Source organism: Salmo salar, chromosome ssa02 (genome assembly GCF_905237065.1).
Source record: "Salmo salar chromosome ssa02, Ssal_v3.1, whole genome shotgun sequence".
NCBI lineage: Eukaryota > Metazoa > Chordata > Actinopteri > Salmoniformes > Salmonidae > Salmo > Salmo salar.
The window spans coordinates 37,168,417-37,188,467 of NC_059443.1; the positions used below are offsets into that span (position 1 = coordinate 37,168,417).

The following is a 20,051-nucleotide window of genomic DNA, read 5'->3' on the forward strand; positions in this document are numbered from 1 at the left end:
TTCCCAATCTTCCCAAAAAATTACAGTTTTATATCTTTATGTTTGAAGCCTGAAATGTGGCAAAAGGTCGAAAAGTTCAAGGGGGCCGAATACTTTCGCAAGGCACTGTATATTAGGTGAAATATCACAATGTGCAGTCACAGCAGCAAGATTTGTGTCCAGTTGTCATAAGAAAAGAGCAACCAGTGAAGCACAAACAACATTGTAAATGCTTATTTATCTCCCCCTTACTATTTGTACTACAACTATTTGCACATTGTTAAAAACTCTGTACATAGCTGATAATATAACACTTGAAATGTATTTATCTTTTAGAAATGATTTTGAGTGCAATTTTTACTGTTCATTTCTAATAGTTTTTGGTTGATGTTGTTAAATTAGTTTCTTCTCACTTGTGTTTATTGTTTATTTCACTTGCTCTGGCAATGTATTCATAACCAATAAAAAGCCCCATTGAATTGAGAGAGGGAGGAGAGAGAAGGGAGAGAGAGAGAGCATACAGTTATAACAGAATGTGTCTTTGAATTACTAGCGCATAATGTTTTCATAATAAAGACACGTTTGTAAGAGGCAACATCTGTACTGCAATAACATGGTTTCCATCAGCATACATTAACCTACTATGGACTATCAAGGAAATGAATAGCAGATATGCTGCGGTAACAGTTACGACCACAGGATGGCAGCAAAACATCAAGGAAAGGAGAAAGAATTGTCCCTCTCTTTCCATTGAAGCACTGACCTATAGATGTCTCATCATGACAGAAGTCCAATCAAGTATAGATCCTTACATTGCATACTATTATGGAGATGATGCCTCATCAATTCAATGATAAAGATACAATGAATAAAAAGTTGTTGAATCCTCATTGTGAGTTTCAACATCATAGGCCTACCAAAAGGCTGCTGACTGAACCAAATAACCTTTTTTCATGTCTATCTATGTAATGTATCTTTGTGTGTATCTATATCTATGTAATGGATCTTTGTGTGTATCTATATCTATGCAATCTATCTTTGTGTGTATCTTGTGGTGGAATTATTGTAATCAACAGGAGAGACTTTTAGATTTCTTCAAAACAATCAAACTTTATTATTGAATTAGTGCAGTAATGAAGCTGGTCGGTAATCACCCCTGGAGGTGATCACTGAGAACTCAACCAGCTGGTTTGAGCTACAGCATTTTATAGCAAAGTCCATCCTCCTTCAGTATACATGACAAACAACAGATGTATAGAATGGGTCACAAGGTTAAGATTTGTATGAAAGATACTTATAATTCACAGTAGACAGTATCTGCTGTAAAAACAATTCTTATTGTGTAGAGACCAGTGTCTGCCCCCCCAACTCCATACTGGAGCCATCTCCCCCTGGTACCCCAGTACAGAAACATTAACTCATGCTCTGGAATGCGGTATCACCCAAAGACATCGTGATATTCTAGAGGCCCATCCTCAGTAAAACACACACAGATGAGCGTTCTAACAACCCCTTATTCTGTTGCATAAAACAACCATTTGATGCAATAACAGCATTATAACATACTTTTGTCATTTCCACCATAATCTACACTACCGGTGAAAAGTTTTAGAACACCTACTCATTCAAGGGTTTTTCTTTATTTGTACTATTTTCTACGTTGTAGAGTAATAGTGAAGACATCCAAACTATGAAATAACACATATGGAATCTTATAGTAATGAAAAAAGTGTTATATATTGGTACATATTATAAATATATTTTTATATTTGAGATTTGAGATTCTTCAAATAGCCACACTTGCCTTGATGACAGCTTTGCACACTCTTGCACACTCACCTGCATTGCTTGCTGTTTGGGGTTTTAGGCTGGGTTTCTCTACAGCACTTTGAGGTATCAGCTGATGTAAGAAGGACTTTATAAATAAATTTGATTTGATTTGATTTTGGTATTCTCTCAACCAGCTTCACCTGGAATGCTTTTCCAACAGTCTTGAAGGAGTTCCCACATATGCTGAGCACTTGTTGGCTGCTTTTCCTTCACTCTGTGGTCCGACTCATCCCAAACCATCTCAATTTGGTTGACGTCAGGGGATTGTGGAGGCCAGGTCATCTGATGCAGCACTCCATCACTCTCCTTCTGGGTAAAATAGCCCTTACACAGCCTGGAGGTGTGTTGGGTTATTGTCCTGTTGAAAAACAAATGATAGTCCCACTAAGCCCGAACCAGATGGGATGGTGTATCACTGGACAATGCTGTGGTAGCCATGCTGGTTAAGTTTGCCTTGAATTCTAAATAAATCACAGACAGTGTCACCAGCAAAGCACCCCACACCTCCTCCTCCATGCTTTACGGTGGGAAAGGACACATTTCCACCGGTCTAATGTCCATTGCTCGTGTTTCTTGGCCCAAGCAAGTCTCTTCTTATTGTTGGTGTCCTTTAGTAGTGGTTTCTTTGCAGAAATTCGACCATGAAGGCCTGATTCACACAGTCTCCTCTGAACAGTTGACATTGAGATGTGTCTGTTACTTGAACTCTGTGAAGCATTTATTTGGGCTGCAATTTTGAGGCTGGTAACTCTAATGAACTTATCCTCTGCAGCAGAGGTAAGTCTGGGTCTTCCATTCCTGAGGCAGCCCACATGAGAGCCAGTTTTATCATAATGCTTGATGTTTTTTGCGATGCACTTGAAGAAACTTTCAAAGTTATTGAAATGTTCCGTATTGACTGACCTTCATGTCTTAAAGTAATGATGGACTGTCGTTTCTCTTTGCTTATTTGAGCTGTTCTTTCCATAATATGGACTTGGTATTTTACCAAATAGGGCTATCTTCTGTATACCACCCCTACCTTGTCACAACACAACTGATTGGCTCAAACGCATTAAGAAAGAAAGAAATTCCACAAATTAACTTTTAAGAAGGCACACCTGTTAATTGCAATGCATTCCAGGTGTCTACCTCATGAAGCTGGGTGAGAGAATGTGCAAAGCTGTCATCAAGGCAAAGGGTAGCTATTTGAAGAATCTCAAATATAAAATAATGTTTTGATTTGTTTAACACTCTTGGTTACTACATGATTCCATATGTGTTATTTCATAGTTTTTATGTCTTCGCTATTATTCTACAACGTAGAAAATAGTAAAAATAAAGAAAAACCCTTGCATGAGTAGGTGTTCTAAAACTTTTGAACGGTAGTGTATATCTATGTAATGTGTCTTTGTGTGTATCTATATCTATGTAATCTATCTTTGTGTGTATTCTTTTTTTAAACTGGCAAATAAAATCAATCAATCAATTATCCATGGATTTATAACAATTATATGTGTTTAATCACTTATTTGTATTTATGTAGAGGTCATTCTCATTAAATATGCAAAAACATTTTGTCATGTGAATCTGTGCAAAGTATAATTTACGAACACAGAACCAAATCTACCTAAAGCACTACTCTGTCATACTCTTCACACAAATCATAATATGTCTCCTTTCCACTTCATTTAAACTTCCCTTTTCTCTGAGAAGTTCATAGCTTGACCTCTGACTTAACTGGAGGGCTCTACACCAGGCATGGGCTAATGTAGTAGTGTCTCATTTTAATCTCGATCTCCATAATTTCCCTACTTACTGATGTCCTCCACCCTATCTGTTCCTCCAACTGGTCTTATCTCAACGTCCTGGATCTTATCAAACCAATTTGGTTCTACTTAAACTACACATGAAAATGGAGCATCTTAAAATAGTTTTTTTTTGGCCGATACAATTCAATCAGGATAGACTCACAGAGAAAGGTTATCAATTTATGAAGATCTCAATCAGACCGGAGGCTACCTAACTGATTGTTTCTTTATGTCTGACAAGTGCCATTCTCCTACTGCAGCTTGTGTCCCCTCACTTGAGGATAATCTCCATTAATATCTTGTCTTCCTTGTCACAGTCTTGTTCTTTGTTAAAATACTTCCCTCTACCCTCTCACAGTCTCTGCTACATTAGCAAATGTCACAATTAACGACTAATTGAGCAAATTGGTTTGTGTCTGCAACCAACAAACGTCGTATTATTTCCCAGTACACTGGGTCAACATGAAAATGAAAAATGATGTTTGTCACTATAGAGGTTTCCACTCCTCCAGATCCCCTGACCCCCAAATGGACTATTCCTGCCTTGATAGGTCACGAACAATTGCCCAATTGACTTTTCTCTCTGCAGTTAAGCTTGATGATAAGGAACCATGGCATTTACTGAGAACCATAATGCACTGCTCTTATCTCTGGATCTGCTGTACATTAAAGCTATGTCTGGATTTGATGGGAAACAATTCTAGATTGTTCATGTAGATTGATTATTGTTATTAATCCATAGGTTGGGAGTCACAAATTTCACTCTCAATCCTTCTCATTATGGACCTAGGCTTTATGCCAGATTAAAACGATACAAATGAGATGTATAAAAACCTAGGTCCATATTTTACACAGCATACTTGACCACAACACTCTCCTGACCATTCTTATAAGCATTATGTGCATTTTACCAGCCTTGTATTTCGACTCTTACAGATGGAGTGAGAAGACCTGATAAAAGCTTTATGCCAAAACCCAGTGCTTTCCCAATATTTCTTTCTCTCTAGAGCAATGACCAGTTAAACCCTTTTTTCAACCGAAACTTCTCTGCCCATCTTTGTTACAAAGTAGTGTCTGTTTCTCTCTACCTTTCCTCCGTTTGTCACTAGAACATGATCCAGATTCCAAGCCGAACACCTCAGTGCCCAGTAATGATTCATCACTTCTTCTGCTTGTGTTTGAAGATTAGTCTGTAGTACAGATACATCCTCACTGGGCATCCAGGCAGCTTAGAGGCCAAAATCCATAATCCCTTCCCCTTCATGGGAATTGTCCATGCACTTTACTACACTGCAATACGGTCCCATTTTCAGCAGGCTTTCAAGTCCCAGCCACTGACAACCAGTGATGTGTAGGTTGTGTGTTTCACCAAGTGTTGATTTTGAGCGTTAGATTGAGATATTGTACTTTGGATCCCCAACTTATCAACAGTTAAGGGTTGTCAGTTACTCTCGGAACAGATGTGACAAGCACTCTAAACTACTCAAGAATAGTTGCTTTTAATAGGTCGAATGACATTGAAATCAAGTCTTGTCATAGTTTCTCTGAATTTCACTGTACAACAAATAGCATAAGCCTTTGTCAGGAAAGTAAAGCACTATCTGTTAATGTCATTGCCTGGTTAGTTCCATCCCCACACTGTTTGGCATGCTATGTGGCACTGACGGCAGAATTCACGTCACTGTGTTGGCACAGAGTTTGACTCATTCAAGGTTGAGCCTTGATTTAATGGTGATGCATTTTTTAAGTGCATCATCTCTCTCTCTGCGTAGCAACTAGTCCATCTCTGTCACAAACACTGCCTTTCTATCCAACCTTTTGCGGTAGAGGTAGGAGGAGTGGTTCTAGAGATATAAATCAATTGAAAACTAACCCCCAGCTCAAAAACATGCCGACCCTGATTGTTTCATTGCCAGAATATCCAAGGCGGGGTAGCAGCAGAGTAGTTAAAAGTAAAAGTGGCATTTTATACATCAACTGGTCATGAATCATAAATACTTTTATTTACATGTCTAGATATGTTTTTTTTTTTCTGTAATTGAAATGGGGCCAAACATATTCAGACAAGGGAGCTGGGCTCAGCCTCTTCGCTCGCTGGCAATACATAACGGTAGCAGGGAAATACAGCTACATTGTCCCCGCTGATTGGAGGGCTAACACAGATGGTGGGTAGAGGAATGTGTGAGAGGCATGTAATCCGCTTAAGCCTCATGTAATTTACAGAAGCCAATGGATCCTTATCTTAAAAAATGTCAATACTTACTTAGGTGTCATCTTTAGATCACACCATTTCACACTTACCATTGATGCTACATCAGAACGATTCAGCCCTACTTAGCGTAATGTGTAAATATAATATTGTATACCCAGCTGTGTAACTATTACGCTAAATTGGGTCATTGTCCCTATGATCAGAATGTGAATTTGATTAATATGGTCAAAATGTCCAGTTGAAAATGCTTCCTCAAGTCACCTTTAGATAGCCCTCTATGGAACATTTGATTCATGGCTTGATTATCTTTATTCTATTGAAGCAATAGGTTGAGTAATAGTTGACCTGCTTTGAGTTACAGTGAAAGCTGTTGGAAATATCCATACAGAGTTTGAAAGGTGTACCAGCTGACAACATGAACATGTAAAAATAGCTTCAGAAACTATCTTAATGAATATAATGTGAGAATGTGTAGGTGTGGAAGCCTACTGTTCCCGAGAGTAGCATAGACAGATGTTCATATGGTGGGCCAATTGCACTCAAATTATGTCAAATATGAATTATCTTCATACAGTTGAATGTTGAATAGAATTACATCCTTTTCCAAATGGCAACAATTTGCCTGGAACTGAGTGACAAAAGTTTAGCATGTCAAATATTGCTGCACGAGCAGTTTGACAGGATTAATAGAGCGTAAACTTAATTTCACGTTGCCACAATTCATTCTATTCATATGGGCTAAATAGTAGTATTCATTTTGCAGCATATTTAGGGGCGAAGTATTCATACCTAGTTCTGCCCAGGGGCATTAATCCAGACTAATGAAACGATCCTATCCTCTGTGGCTTTTTAATCTATTCACTGGGAAAGTAATTGACAAACCACAGTATGTGCATTAGGATAGCTCCATCACCAAAGGACAGCTGTCACTAAAGCAATTAAAATGACAAAGTTTAATTAATTCTCTCTAGTTTTACCTGATATGAGACGTTCACAATGAATGAGCTTTCATTTCCAGGATAGTAATAGCGTTTGGACGAGAGCAATTCATTTGTAATTCAAAAACCACAAGCCATTGTCTGCTAGAGCTTTAATACGTCAGTATTTCACACAGAAATGAACACCACAGATTCAAAGCAAAACACAACATGAATTCTGCAATAACATAACAAGATATGAAATGACAATAATGAATTACTCTGGAATTAGATGCCAATTGCACATACTCAAATAAGTCATTTGACATCCCATCTGATTATCTGTTTATGAGTGATGTGCTATTTGGTCACTAATATAGATGTCATATCAGATAAAGTGCTAGGCTAACCAAGTGTACCTAGCCCTACATATAGTAAGTGAAGGACTGCAACAAGCATGATACTTAGCATGCTTTTAGCTTAGCTTCTTGAAAAAAGACCAAGACACAGTTAATTACGGAGCCAACTACCTCCGACACCAGGAGAGCAGGATCCCAATAACTTTTTAATCCACCTAAATGTCAAGGCAACGTTTACAGGTCTCCTCCTCCTCCCAGTCTCCAATGGCTGCCAAAAGGCCAGCGGTTAGTCATCTGTTTACTCCTGCAGCTGCTGGGTGTCATTGGGAGTCTGAAGGAGAAATCCCCTGATTCTATCTGCCATTTGTGACAGTTCCCCAGACCACATTAATCAGGAAGTTCTCTGAGAGCAGGAGGAGACCGGAGGCTTGGTGTATGGCTATGGCCCAGGACAACTGCACCAATGGACTGGATCTGGTATGGGGGATAATTCACTCATTAAAAGCTTTGTGTTAGTCATGCAGTAGTATATTACAGATGGAGGTTTTCATTCATAGAAATGGTACCAGATAGAGCTTAGACTCAGAACCAAGTGCAACTATCGGACATCATAAAAGAGTGCAGTTGAATTCATATATATATATTTCAAATAAATAATAATTAGCCGTACATCAAGTATAATATATTACACAAAATGAAGACGAGTGTCCAGTTTGGCAACATATTTAACTGATCTTATACAGAAAATGACTCTTTATAAAAATGGAAGACCCATTCGAATAATATAATCTGAAACATTTGTCATCCAGTAGCCATGATGACAGATAACTGCTCTCAATTTATGAGTCAAATGTTAACGTTTTTTTTTCTGTCAGCTTTGTTCATTCACATCATAAATCCCTGTTCACACTCTCTTATCACATAGGCCCCTCTCTTCACAGGAAACAAACCCTATTTCTTATAAAGTACCTTGTCAAATCTTCCATTCCATTTTTCAGTTGTGTCAACATCAAACGAGTCTGTGTGCAAGTGTACAGTACTGAAGACCCTGCAGTAGTTGACTAGTTAGATGTACACTGCAAACCGCATAAAAAACTATACCTCAAGGTGCCTATCAACCTCATAAAGGATTTCTATTCCTATTGTGTATCAGTGTAATTCCCGAACATTATTCTCTCACACAGGGATGACAATCACAGTGATGGTTCTCAGAGATGTTTCACAATCAGCTACAAGCATCACATTTGCATAATGAAAGCTCAACGGCCAAATCGAATACACAGTATCATTATCGTATAGTGTTATTACATCATCATCCAGAATTTGCGTTATTGATGTCAGAAGTGGTTGTTATAATGTGTGGAGAGATGCCCCTGCAGTTTAATACATGTCCTCTGGCAAGCAGCACATTTTATGCTGTAACGTCCTTTGATTTCATTGATTTAATGTTTTATAGCGAACAGAGTGGGGACTCTTTACTGTGTTTTTTCCTCATGGGGCAAACATAAATGGTCATTTTTTAAATATTGAAATACACTTAGATCCATAATGAATGAAAGTCCTCCATTGATCTGATTTACTCTGCATTAACTTGTGTCGGATAGGATATAACTGAGGGCAAGAGATTGCTATCAACATGGCATCAATGTCAGAGCTGAAAATCATTGGTAACATTTTTTTCTTCGTTATCTACCAAAAACAATGTACACTGAGTATACAACACATTAAGAACACCTGCTCTTTCTATGATATAGACTAACCAGGGGAATCCAGGTGAAAGCTATGATCCCTTATTGATGGTATTGGTTAAATCCACTTCAATCAGTGTAGATGAAGGGGAGGAGACCGGTTAAAGGAGGATTTTTAAGCCTTGAAACAATTGAGGCATGGATTGTGTATGTGTGCCATTCAGAGGGTGAATGGGCAAGACAAAATATTTAAGTGCCTTTGAACGGGGTATGGTAGGTGGCAGGCTTCACCTGTTTGTGTCAAGAACTGCAACACTGCTAGCTTTTTCATGCTCAACAGTTTCCTGTGTGTATAGTCCACTGAGACTGAAAAAGAAACAATTTGAAAGGATCTGTATTTCTGGCTGTCATACAGATACAAACAAGCAACGAAATAGATGGCACGTCTTAATGCGTTCTGACACTTTCCTTCACAGTAAGTCGACATCTACCTATTTCATTTCTGCTTTGTAATCACCAGTGACAAACAGAAATGGACAATGAGAGAGAAAGAAAATGAAAAATGCTATTCCATCAACACACAATTAGAAGATCGAAACAGTTTCTAATAGAATAAAGTGGGCTTTATCAGTTATTATTTACATAATGACAAATCTTCAGAGAAGGCCCCGGCTGAGCACTTTCTTATAGCTACTGTAGAGGGTCAAAATACATGAGTAAAAAGTATGCCAAGCCAGGAAATTTTGCGTCCTAAATGCTCGTACAATGGCCATAGGGAAGGTCTGCTCAGTGTAGCGATCTCACAAGCAGCAGGGATGCATTGGCTTTAATAATACCTTTTAACAGTTCTGTTCCGACAGTAAAGCATCCTCCTCTGTTCTATTGAGGGCCGTGCCAGCCTAGCTCAAATCAACTGACACCTCTCAGGAGCGAATGCCCTGTCTGTCTCTGTTCCTTTCCCTTAGCCGCTCAGCCAATCACCCTGTGGGGAGGTAGGGAGTATCGCTGTGGTAGTTGTAATCCGGACACACTTTCTGCACCAGCTTGTAGTCGGTGCTGTAGAAGGAGATGTAGATGCAGATGACTTTGAAGGGCTTGGAGCACAGCCAGGACACATGGCTCTGGGTCTGCTCCTGAGGGCAGCTCTGCGAGGGGTCGTGGGAACACAGCGACTTCCTGGTGCCCTTCTCCACCTTCTCATACTCCACCCTGCAGTTGAACAGCTTGGTGTCTTTGGGCTCGAGGACCGTCGACTGCTGCAGCTGGAACTCCACGGCCTTGGTGGGCGGCACCAGCCCCACCGACACATTGCCCTGGCCCGTTGCGTTGTGGCGGAAGTAGACGCTGAACGTGCCGTTGCCGTGGTCTACGATCTTCCCGGTGATCAGCAGGTTGAGCTTCACTGTCTTGATGTTGGAGTGGAAGTCGCCCCAGCCGAACATCTTCTTGAACTTTCCTGTCTTGACGATGGGTCTCCTCTTGGATCGGGAGCGGGGGTCATGAAGGCTAGAGGTGTTGTGGAGCCAGTCCCAGAGCTCCTGTTGAGGGTATGGTTCCAACTTGTCATAGTTCAGATCCAGGCCAGACAGGTTCTTGTCATAAAAGGTCTGGGAGAGCAGACGACTGATGGATAAGTCCTTGCTGGTGTCTGTTGTCCAGAGGTCCTTAGCTCTTGACTTTGGTCGCTCTGACTTCAGAACGTCTGAACTTCCAGATGCAGATGAATGGGCACTTGTAACCTGTGGAAAACAAAGAGACATTACAATCCTATATCAATGATAAAACACACCAGGCATGCCATGATGGCATAATGGCATAAACCATTAAAAAAATAGGTCTGCTGTGTAAGATAAAAGTGATATGTCCTTGTTTCATAAGCGTCATAAGGGACAGACCAATGCGCAGTGGGTATAGTGCTCATCTTCGTGTATTTATTTAAAGAGAGTGAACACTTAAACAAAATAACAAAAGACAATCAACAGTTCTGTAAGGTACATAGACTATACAGAAAGCAACCACCCACAAAAACACAGGAAAAACAGGCTGCCTAAGTATGGCTTCCAATCAGAGACAACGAAAGACACCTGCCTCTGATTGGAAGCCATACCTGGCCACACATAGAAAAAGAAACAAAGAAATAGAAAACTAGAACCAAAATCCCCTAGAACCAAAAAAACCCAAAACACACAAAACAAACACCCCCTGCCACGCCCTGACCATACTACAATTACAAATGACCCCTTTACTGGTCAGGACGTGACACCTTGATATGCCATTGTTTTGTTTTATACAAAAAGATCATACATGAACTGTAGGTCTGAAATTGCAATAAAGTCAATTCCCATTTGAAATTCAGTGATGCTGAAGGTCGTGACTAATGGATATAGTAAGAATATGAGACAAATCCAGTGCATGACACAATTGCCTCATATGAACACAGTGTCCTTTATCAAGAGTAAGGACATTCCAATCCTGCCATACATATAGATGACTGAAGCGTTTATTCAGTAGCCTACAGGCGTGATGCAACACCAGACTATTACCCGTGAATGTACCCTGAACGGTTGATTGATGATTCCTTTACTCCGGCCCTCATAATAATACAGATGACAGGGCTAAGATTCCCACTGCACTTCATGAAGAATGGTGACAGTGATGGCCTAACCCCATCTGTGGAACGTGACAGCAGATCTATCTGGGCAAAGTCTTACATCTTGTACCTTTACCTCAGATCAATACTAGGAGAATAAGGTCTTCTCTCTTTCACAAAGTTCACTGGATGACATTGCGGTAGGGTAGTCAGTATATTGTAACAGTTATAGTGCGAATGCATGTTAGATTTGGACATAGAATACTTCATTTGAAAAATATCATTTGTGGTGCTCAAACCTAATTTCAATCTCATCTTTGTTTTGGGCCAAATATGACTTCATACAATGAACATGAAAACTATGAAAAAAATTGTGCAAAAACCTAATTATAATCTGCCATCATGATTTAATTTCAAACTTTTCTTCAACAATGTGAGTTATAAAGGGGACAGTTTACTAAACTCGGGTTAAATAATTGCCTCCTTATAACGCTGAAGAAAAGTTTCAAATGAAATCACACTGCAAGAATAGAATGACTTTTATGGTATTTTGTTGCACTTTGCACAATTATTTTGCGCTAAGAAAATGTCGCTGCAATGTTCTTTAACTTATACATTTGTGTTCTCCATCTGAAAAGAAATAGGAAAGGTTGAGTGCTTCAGTTTCATTGAATAGGAAGCATGACCCATAATTCAAATAAGCCCCATTTATTTCCCAAGGCTTTCTCTTTCCTGATTCATTAGCAGTGGGGTCTCCAATGACCAAATGAAAAATAGCTTTCATAGAGCTGTAATTACCTGTGCTGCTAAATGACTGAAGCTCAATCTCAATGGATTCCCCCTATTCGGAAGGACAGCCAACCATTTTTTTCTCTCTCATTTAACCTCTATTTATCCAGGAGAAAGACTCGAGGTTAAAAGCTTATTTTGCGAGGGCGACCTGGAAAATAAAATATTTCGTTTTCCCTTTAAGGATCTCACAACATATATCCCATTTAGTTGATTCAGACATGTTTCTCCTAAGCAATCATATGCACAATTACACTGTATAGGGTACATCTTATATTCCCAACATTTTCTTGAGCGCTAGCTTGGTCCTTACTGTCTTGTCATGAAGGTTATTATACTGGGTTCAACACTGACATCCAATTAGCTTTCATCTGAAGCACCTGACAGCCTGTGCAAACTGTCATGGTCGGGATTAGAGGGCTCCATGTCACATTCACAGAGACCCCAATTCACGGATTATAACCAACCTGTAATCCACACGACAGAGATTAGGCAAATCAAGGCTCTCCTGACTAAACCAACATTTACATCAAGGCAGCCTTGTCTGAGGAAACAGGGGAAAAGGCCAAGATTACCTCGCTCTGTTTGAGAGCATGTGAGACGGAGAAGACAGAAAATTAAACATGTTTTGCTGGTGTTAAATGGAGGTGGAGAAACAGGTTGTCACCAACAGCTGTACTGGGGTGAATTTGAAGAATGTGAGGCATTGCTCATCAGCCAGTTCTAAATCTCACTTTTTGTCAATCTTACCTGTGGCCTCAAACAAACCAGAATTCCTGCACAATTACACAAATGCTGGGATGATTTTATCATGGAGGACATACCCTGTTAAAACCTTATTGGAAATACCCTAGCGAGTCCTATTGAAAATACCCATAGACATAATGTGGTAGACACAGTAGATGGATGAACCTGAATGGTATCTCTTCCTGTTAACACATCCTTTCCCTAGAGAGAGGAAGATAAAGTATGGTACTGTACAGTAGCTTCCCTTAAGATAAGGAGGATATGCAATATGTTAAAATCCCCATATAGCAACAATGTCTTGTTCTGATAAGACAACCTTGGTAGCTAAAAAACACCTAGGAGAGATTAAAAATGTGTGAGCTTTCATTCACTGAAATAGTACTGCAGCTGGAACTCCTAGGGGGGTTTCTGGGGCAGACTTGTCTCTGACAGATTGTTACCATTTTAGCAACTAAATTGAGTGAATTCTGGGTGCTGCGATTAGCTGACACTTCCGGTTAAACAGTCATTAGAGCTGGAATGGTTGGGACCAGCTATCTCTATTCCTATTCAAAGCAACAATGTCATCCATCTTGTTTAGGTAGCTGAAGTGGTTTGTTTACCATAACTTGGCTCAGGATTTTGTGTTCTAGTGAAACAAAATTGCACCATGTTGATGAATCAATATACATCCAAGAATCATGGCCAATCCACCCATTCTATTTAGCATATAAAGGATCTTCACTGATATGACATACTTGAGGTCCCTTTCAACTCTCAGCTACCATATGTGCCTAAATGAATCTCAGAGAGCACCTTACAGCACTGGTCAATCAGAACCATTCAGAATCTGTGAGTCCGCAGGGACATGATTCCATCGTTCAGTGAGCAGAATGGAATTGGATCTAAGCGCAGTAAGACTGTATACATCTCCAGGGATATGTTTTAGGGCAGATGTGGCCTACTCTTCTCCTGGAGAGCTACTCCCCGCAGGGTTTTGTTCTAGCACTAATCTAACACTTGATTATACTAATCAGTAGCTCTCCTGGGGGAGCTGGCCATCACTTTTTTAGGGGATCGTTTGGTTGTACTGATATCCAAATTGATCTTGGAAAATGTAGGATTTTCTTTCTCTGATGTTTTCATGGATCAGCTATAGCATTCTCAGAGATGAACAGAGATCAACGTGAAATCACCAGAAAGCTCGGTCTCCATGTTACCCCCACTGTTACCTGAGGGGGTCAAAGATTATGGGCTTTAGAGTGAGGCATCTCAAGACATCTCAAATAGGTGTGAAATAGAATGATAGACTATCAAACATAGAAAACATAGGGCGGTATTATCGCCGTGAGGTCTGTAAAGGATCAAAACGGTCAGCAGTTGGACTGAGGGTATTATTGTGGCAAAAAATACAAAAAATAGACTAGTTTCTCCAACTCACCCAGAGGATAAATACATAATCATATTATTTCACACACGAGTTGGTTCAAAGGCATCCAAAATAAGTTTGGGAGGTTCCCATGGGTCTGTCAATCTGTCGAAGGAGCTCGAGGCTAGAGTTTAGGATGCGCGGAGCACGAAACAATTATGAGCACCCCATTAAAGCATGGCGAAGCAATTTGGAGGCGAAGCCTGGAAAAACCTTCACATCAAGTGGTACAATTGAGAGTAAACACTTTCTATACATCCAACACTTCATGTTTACAGTACTGTAATGACATTTTACAGTAATATAGTATTAGTTTAATATAATTGCATCATAATCCACTGAATAAAAGTGTTCCTAAAGAGAAGGCTTCATTAGTTCAGGGGATAAAATGATTAGTGAGACTAGTCAAGTGTGAAATTGAGTTTATAATTTTCAAGACTGCGAATTCAATTCGATAATGGGAGTTAAGTCGTAGAAACAATTAATATTAATTGACTTATTTCAATCACTATGCAAATGAAGTGCTGATAACCCAAGGTAACTATTGAAGATTAGTCAACTTTGTGGGATTAAGTTAAAATAATGTGTAAGAGACAATTGGGCCTGTTTCTCTTGCTTGCCTGTTGACAGGTCTACCTCATGCAGGGTTACTGTGTACCAGAAGATTATTAACACAACTGGGATGTCAGAAACTATGATGGCATAACAATAAAGATATTATGTCAAGCTTATCAAAAGGTGAAATGTCAAGCACTTTTCAACTGAATTGAGTGACTCAAATGGGAGAGTAATCTGAGTTGATTGATTCAAATTAGATCTACAACAATCAGAATGGGAATGACAAAATGTTTCCCTCTGCCCACAACACAATAGTACATCTATTAAAACAATAGATAAGTCAAAGATGTAAAGATGTAAACTTCATATTCATCATCTCCAGCACCACCCCAACATCAATATATGTGAAAATGGCGCGTTTCTATGTTTTGTAGTAAAAAAAGATAAAGGAAGATAAGTGTTTCCAATGACATCGTCGGTGTGCGTCGTGTGATTTTAACCAATTGTTAGTATGCATTGCCTACTAATTGTCTACTAATTGGTTGACGAGGTCATTGGAAACAGTTTTATTCCTCTATCTTCTTTACTACAAAACATAGAAACGCGCCATTTTCACATATGTTGATGTTGGGGTGGTGCTGGAGATGATGAACATGAAGTTGAATTATGGTGACATTTCCCTTTAAGAGTAAAATCAAAGACTGGTGCTCTCCAAGGTGCTGAAAAGTATACTCAAAATATGTATGCAGCACATACATTTACCAAACACTTGTGAGTAAAAAGATCTTTGGAAAAATGCTATGGCACAGACAACATCTGTACATTTAGCTGGTAGCTTTGAACTCAAGATTTCAAAAGACAGAAACACTTATTTTTACTAGATCATTTACAACAAAAACTCAACTTACCATAGAAATGAGTGACAGGAGAACAACGCACCAACATGTGGACTTCATTCCTCTTGGTAGTCCTTCACTTTTCATGCCAACCTGTACGCAAAACCCTTTCTTGAAAAAAATCGAATTGACTAGGTAAAAATGCCACAACTAGAGATAAATGACAAAAGGAAACCTGAAAAAGACCCTGGAGCAAATAGCAGGGATCAATCTTCAGATTGGCTGAGGGTTGAAAATCAAATGCTCTGTCTATGTTTTCTCTATTGGAAGATATGAATGATACGGTCTTTGTTGCAGGATTAGTGGCGGTGTTGCGTGAATGGTAGTGCTTGTAGGTCTGATTGTCAGTGTGATGTGATGTTTTATAGAGCGAGAGAAAGAGAAGAGAGAAAGAGGCAAAGAGAGAGAGAGAGGGATAGAGAGAGGCAGGAAGAGGGAGAGAGAGAGAGAGAGAGAGAGAGAGGGCGAGAAAGAGGGAGGGATAGAGCGAGGCAGGAAGAGGGAGAGACAGAGAGGCGAGGAAGAGGGGGAGAGAGAGGGAGGAAGAGGGAGAAAGGGAGAGAAAGAGAGAGAAAGGAGAGCGAGGGAGGGAGTAATAGAGAGGCAGGAAGAGGGAGAGACCAAGAGAGAGAAAGAGAGAGAGAGGAGAGCGAGGAAGGGATAGAGAGAGGCAGGAAGAGGGAGAGAGTGGGTAGAAAGAGAGAGTTGGAAAGGAGACTGCAAGAGAGCCTTGCAATATAACTTTTCATTTGTGTCTAGAGAGACATCTAGTGGTACAGCTAACATAATGACAGTACACACTAGAAAGGCATCCATCAACATTTTCACTGTTAACTTAGTATGTTTATAACATTTTCTTCATTTATTTTTAGTTTTACTTCCGATACATATATAAACAATCTTTACAAAACGACGGAGTCTTATCTTTTTTTTTACAACACACGACTTGCTTCAAGAGAACCCCCATCAGTAACATCATACTTTGCAATATTCAAACTAAACATTTCTGTGCAATACAAAATAAATGTTCACATATGTTGACCTTTTTTAAAAAAATTAAAAAAATGTTATTATTTACAAGGAAAACTAACAAAAAAGTAAACATTCTCCTCATCAGCTGTTCTTCTAGCTATCAGGCAGTGGTCGAATTCTGCCACTGTAGAACAGCGGCGTCCTATTTCCTCTGTATTCATATACTGTAATGAAGGCTGCTTAGATGGACCTCGATATATACAGAATATATGATGTGATATTGTACGCCGAGAGAACAAACTGCATCATTATCATATGTCTAAGGGCACTATGATATGGGTCATTGTGAAAAAGGACATTTCGATAGTCTTAAGCCAGAACTGAAAGCAACTGTAGTGTTCCTAGAGCCTTTGTCCAAGAAAATGGTACTGTTTAACGTCCGTCTAAATTCGTCAATCACCAAATTCATCAATCATTCATCACATGAATCAATGACATACAGTTTAAACCAGTGCTGCACCCATTATTAAATATGTTGGTTTCATGAATGTATATGGTACTGTAGATAGTTGATCATTGACAGTAAGGCAGAAGTTAGGTTTGCGTGACATTAGAAGTTAGATAAAAATACAATAGTAGTCACACACATTGTTTTAGCTTTAGAAGGGTTTTGTTGTTTGCAAAACAAGTTATCTAAAAAATAAGAAAATCCATTTGCCCATTTATCTTCCATGTACATATGGGCTATGTTTCATATTTACAACATTTAAACCATTGGAAATATCTAATTGTAAGCAAGAACAGAATCAATGGTCCTCATTTAAGTAGTCCATTCAATTTCCTTCGGGCATAGACAGGGACAATACCAAGCAAACTACAGTATATAGACCACAAAAGATACTGGGCCAAAAACAAAACGAGTTGTGACAAAATAAAATCTATACATATTTACTATTGATTCACACCCTCTGTGTTATAGAATGTGACATCATCTCCAGTTTTCATGTATCCATGGCCTTGAAAATGCCTATTATTTTCACATTTTGTTTCCAACTGCATATGGTTGTGTCTTAAGAGAGGCAATGTTCTATGGCAATACAACGTATAAGTCATCATGTGCATATCATGCTGCACTAATATAGTGCAATAATAGTGCCTGAAACAAAGCAAAGGGGAGACAGGCAATAGATCCAGTAACCAGGGATTGTTTCTCATCTTGTGTTCTCTGTCTGTATATGTTTATCCTTCAAGATAGGCCACTGCCTAGGAATCAACCGGAAACCAAAAGTATCTCTTTGTTTGCGACCGAAGAAGGAGATTTCAGTCAAAATCCAGAAAGGAAAGGAATCCAAGCCTTTTCATGGAGATTTTCTTCCCTTCCCTGCGGTGACTTTTGGCAACGTGCGAACCGTCAGTGCATCCTAAGCCTCCAGCTACTCAATGTTTCAGTGACAAGCAGAAAAACACGGCAAAGAAATGAGCTTGTGCTGTTTGTGTTCAAGGAGAAAAAGTTTGTCTCTTCGCAGCAGCCCTTCCATTTGAAAGCAAAAAGGCCAAACAAAAAAAGGCAATTTCATCATAGTGAGTGGAGGCCGTGAAGGTATTTTCTTAAGGAAATATCACAAAACAAAATGGGGGAAAAAAGGAGAGCTGCTGCTTGAATTGGACTAAACCCAAATATATCTAAGTGGAGAAATGTTTCCTCAATTCCAATCTCCATTTAACTCATGAGGACCCAAAATGGATTCAAGGTGGCCGTTGGTCTTCTTCTTCTGATCTGCAGATGAAAACATCCCTGTCCTTCCTATGATGGGATATGTCTCTTTGTTTTTACGGCAGGAATGGTAGGACTCTGGAGGACTAGGCTATCCCAGAGTCCTACATGTCAGCGTCCCCGTCATAGGCTAGGGTGAGAGGTTTCAGTCGGTTGTTCATCTGCCTCTGTCTCTTTGGTTTCTTTGGCTTTTTGCTAAGAGGAAGAGTAGACAATATGTTACTACCCTGCCTTACAATATGTACACTACAGTGCAAGTAAAACACCAGCAGCACTAGAAAGTGGCATACTATTATGTCAGTTATAACATATCGCTGCCTTTGTTCCAAATTAACGACATCTCTATTAAACGGACATTTCGGAAGACATGGGCATATTAAAAAGATAAAAAGCAAGTTAAAGGTATTAGTATGCCCATTTGCATTAATATCTGTGGCCATGCTTCACTTGACATCTATGGCTCTGAGCTATAAAGTACCTTTTGTATTGGCTCTGACAGTGCAAGAATATTACAGAGCTATTTAGCAAACATCACCATCCTAGGAAAAGAGAAGCACTATTGTTGTCCTGCAATCATTAATGCCTCAAAAAGATGCATGCATAAACGCTTACTTCGACTGCATGCGTCCATATTTCTTGATGGTAGTGTGAACTTCCGTGCATAACAAACGTCAGCAAAATAATAAATGTTTGTGACAATGTATGGTAAATAGAGGATAAACAGGGATGAGATGGCAGAGGGGATTTGATAAAAGCAGGGGAATGTCGCTCCTGCTCTAAAATATACTAGCTATTTTTTATGGCCACCAGAGGGCAGTATGTCACCATCGTTGTGCCATTTTACATTCAGGAAAATGAAAGAGTCTACAGGAAAAGGCCTGAATTCAGTCTTAATGGTTTTTTTTGTTTTTTTTTTAACCTTTATTTAACTAGGCAAGTCAGTTAAGAACAAATTCTTATTTACAATGACAGCCTACTCCGGCCAAATCCAGATGACGCTGGGCCAATTGTGCGCACACTATGGAACTCCCAATCATGGCCGGATGTGATACAGCCTGGATGCGAACCAGGTACTATAGTGACGCCTCTTGCGCTGAGATGCAGTGCCTTAGACTGCTGCGTCACTCGGGAGCCCAAATCAGTCAATGGTTGTCACATTAGTAGTCACTTAACCCTGGTCACATATTTTGTTCCAGGCCAACACTAACACTTCTGAGTTAACTAATCTTCATCTTGAGTCGTTGATTAGTAATTGAGTGTGTTAGGGTCTGGAGACCACTGCCCTAAAGGTTAATGATTTGGTGAAGGTAAGGTCATCCTAAAGTTGGAAGACTTCCTACGACCAGGTTCTATCTGGAGCCTACCACCTATAGTATGAGGGACCTCTAGAAGGTGATTTCCTGGGACCTCACCTGCACCAGCAACTTCACACAGCTGGTCAGGCAGGACATGTCATGTGACACTGGTGGAGGGGTCACAGATCAGGGGTCAACGATTGGCACTGCAGCTGCTCTTTAGCTGCTGCCCTGGCCGCTGCCCTGG

General features: G+C 39.7%; 2 protein-coding genes across 2 annotated transcripts in view; both read right to left on the bottom strand.

Annotated features, from left to right (window-relative positions):
* Window positions 1–6,894: 6,894 nt before the first annotated feature.
* LOC106584533 (neurexophilin-1) lies at window positions 6,895–16,165 on the bottom strand. The gene is made up of 2 exons (XM_014169940.2): window positions 15,776–16,165; window positions 6,895–10,514 (listed from the first exon to the last, which is right to left on the bottom strand). The coding sequence occupies exons 1-2, from the start codon at window positions 15,848–15,850 to the stop codon at window positions 9,753–9,755; spliced, it is 837 nt and encodes a 278-aa protein (XP_014025415.1). The 5' UTR covers window positions 15,851–16,165; the 3' UTR covers window positions 6,895–9,752.
* Window positions 16,166–16,584: 419 nt separating this feature from the next.
* Window positions 16,585–20,051, bottom strand: part of LOC106582184 (thrombospondin type-1 domain-containing protein 7A-like) — a 101,935-nt gene continuing 98,468 nt past the window's right edge. Inside the window, exon 28 of the mRNA XM_045703364.1 lies at window positions 16,585–18,704. Within this exon, the coding sequence (XP_045559320.1) occupies window positions 18,614–18,704 (91 nt within the window). The 3' untranslated portion in view covers window positions 16,585–18,613. The remainder of the gene's footprint in view (window positions 18,705–20,051) is intronic.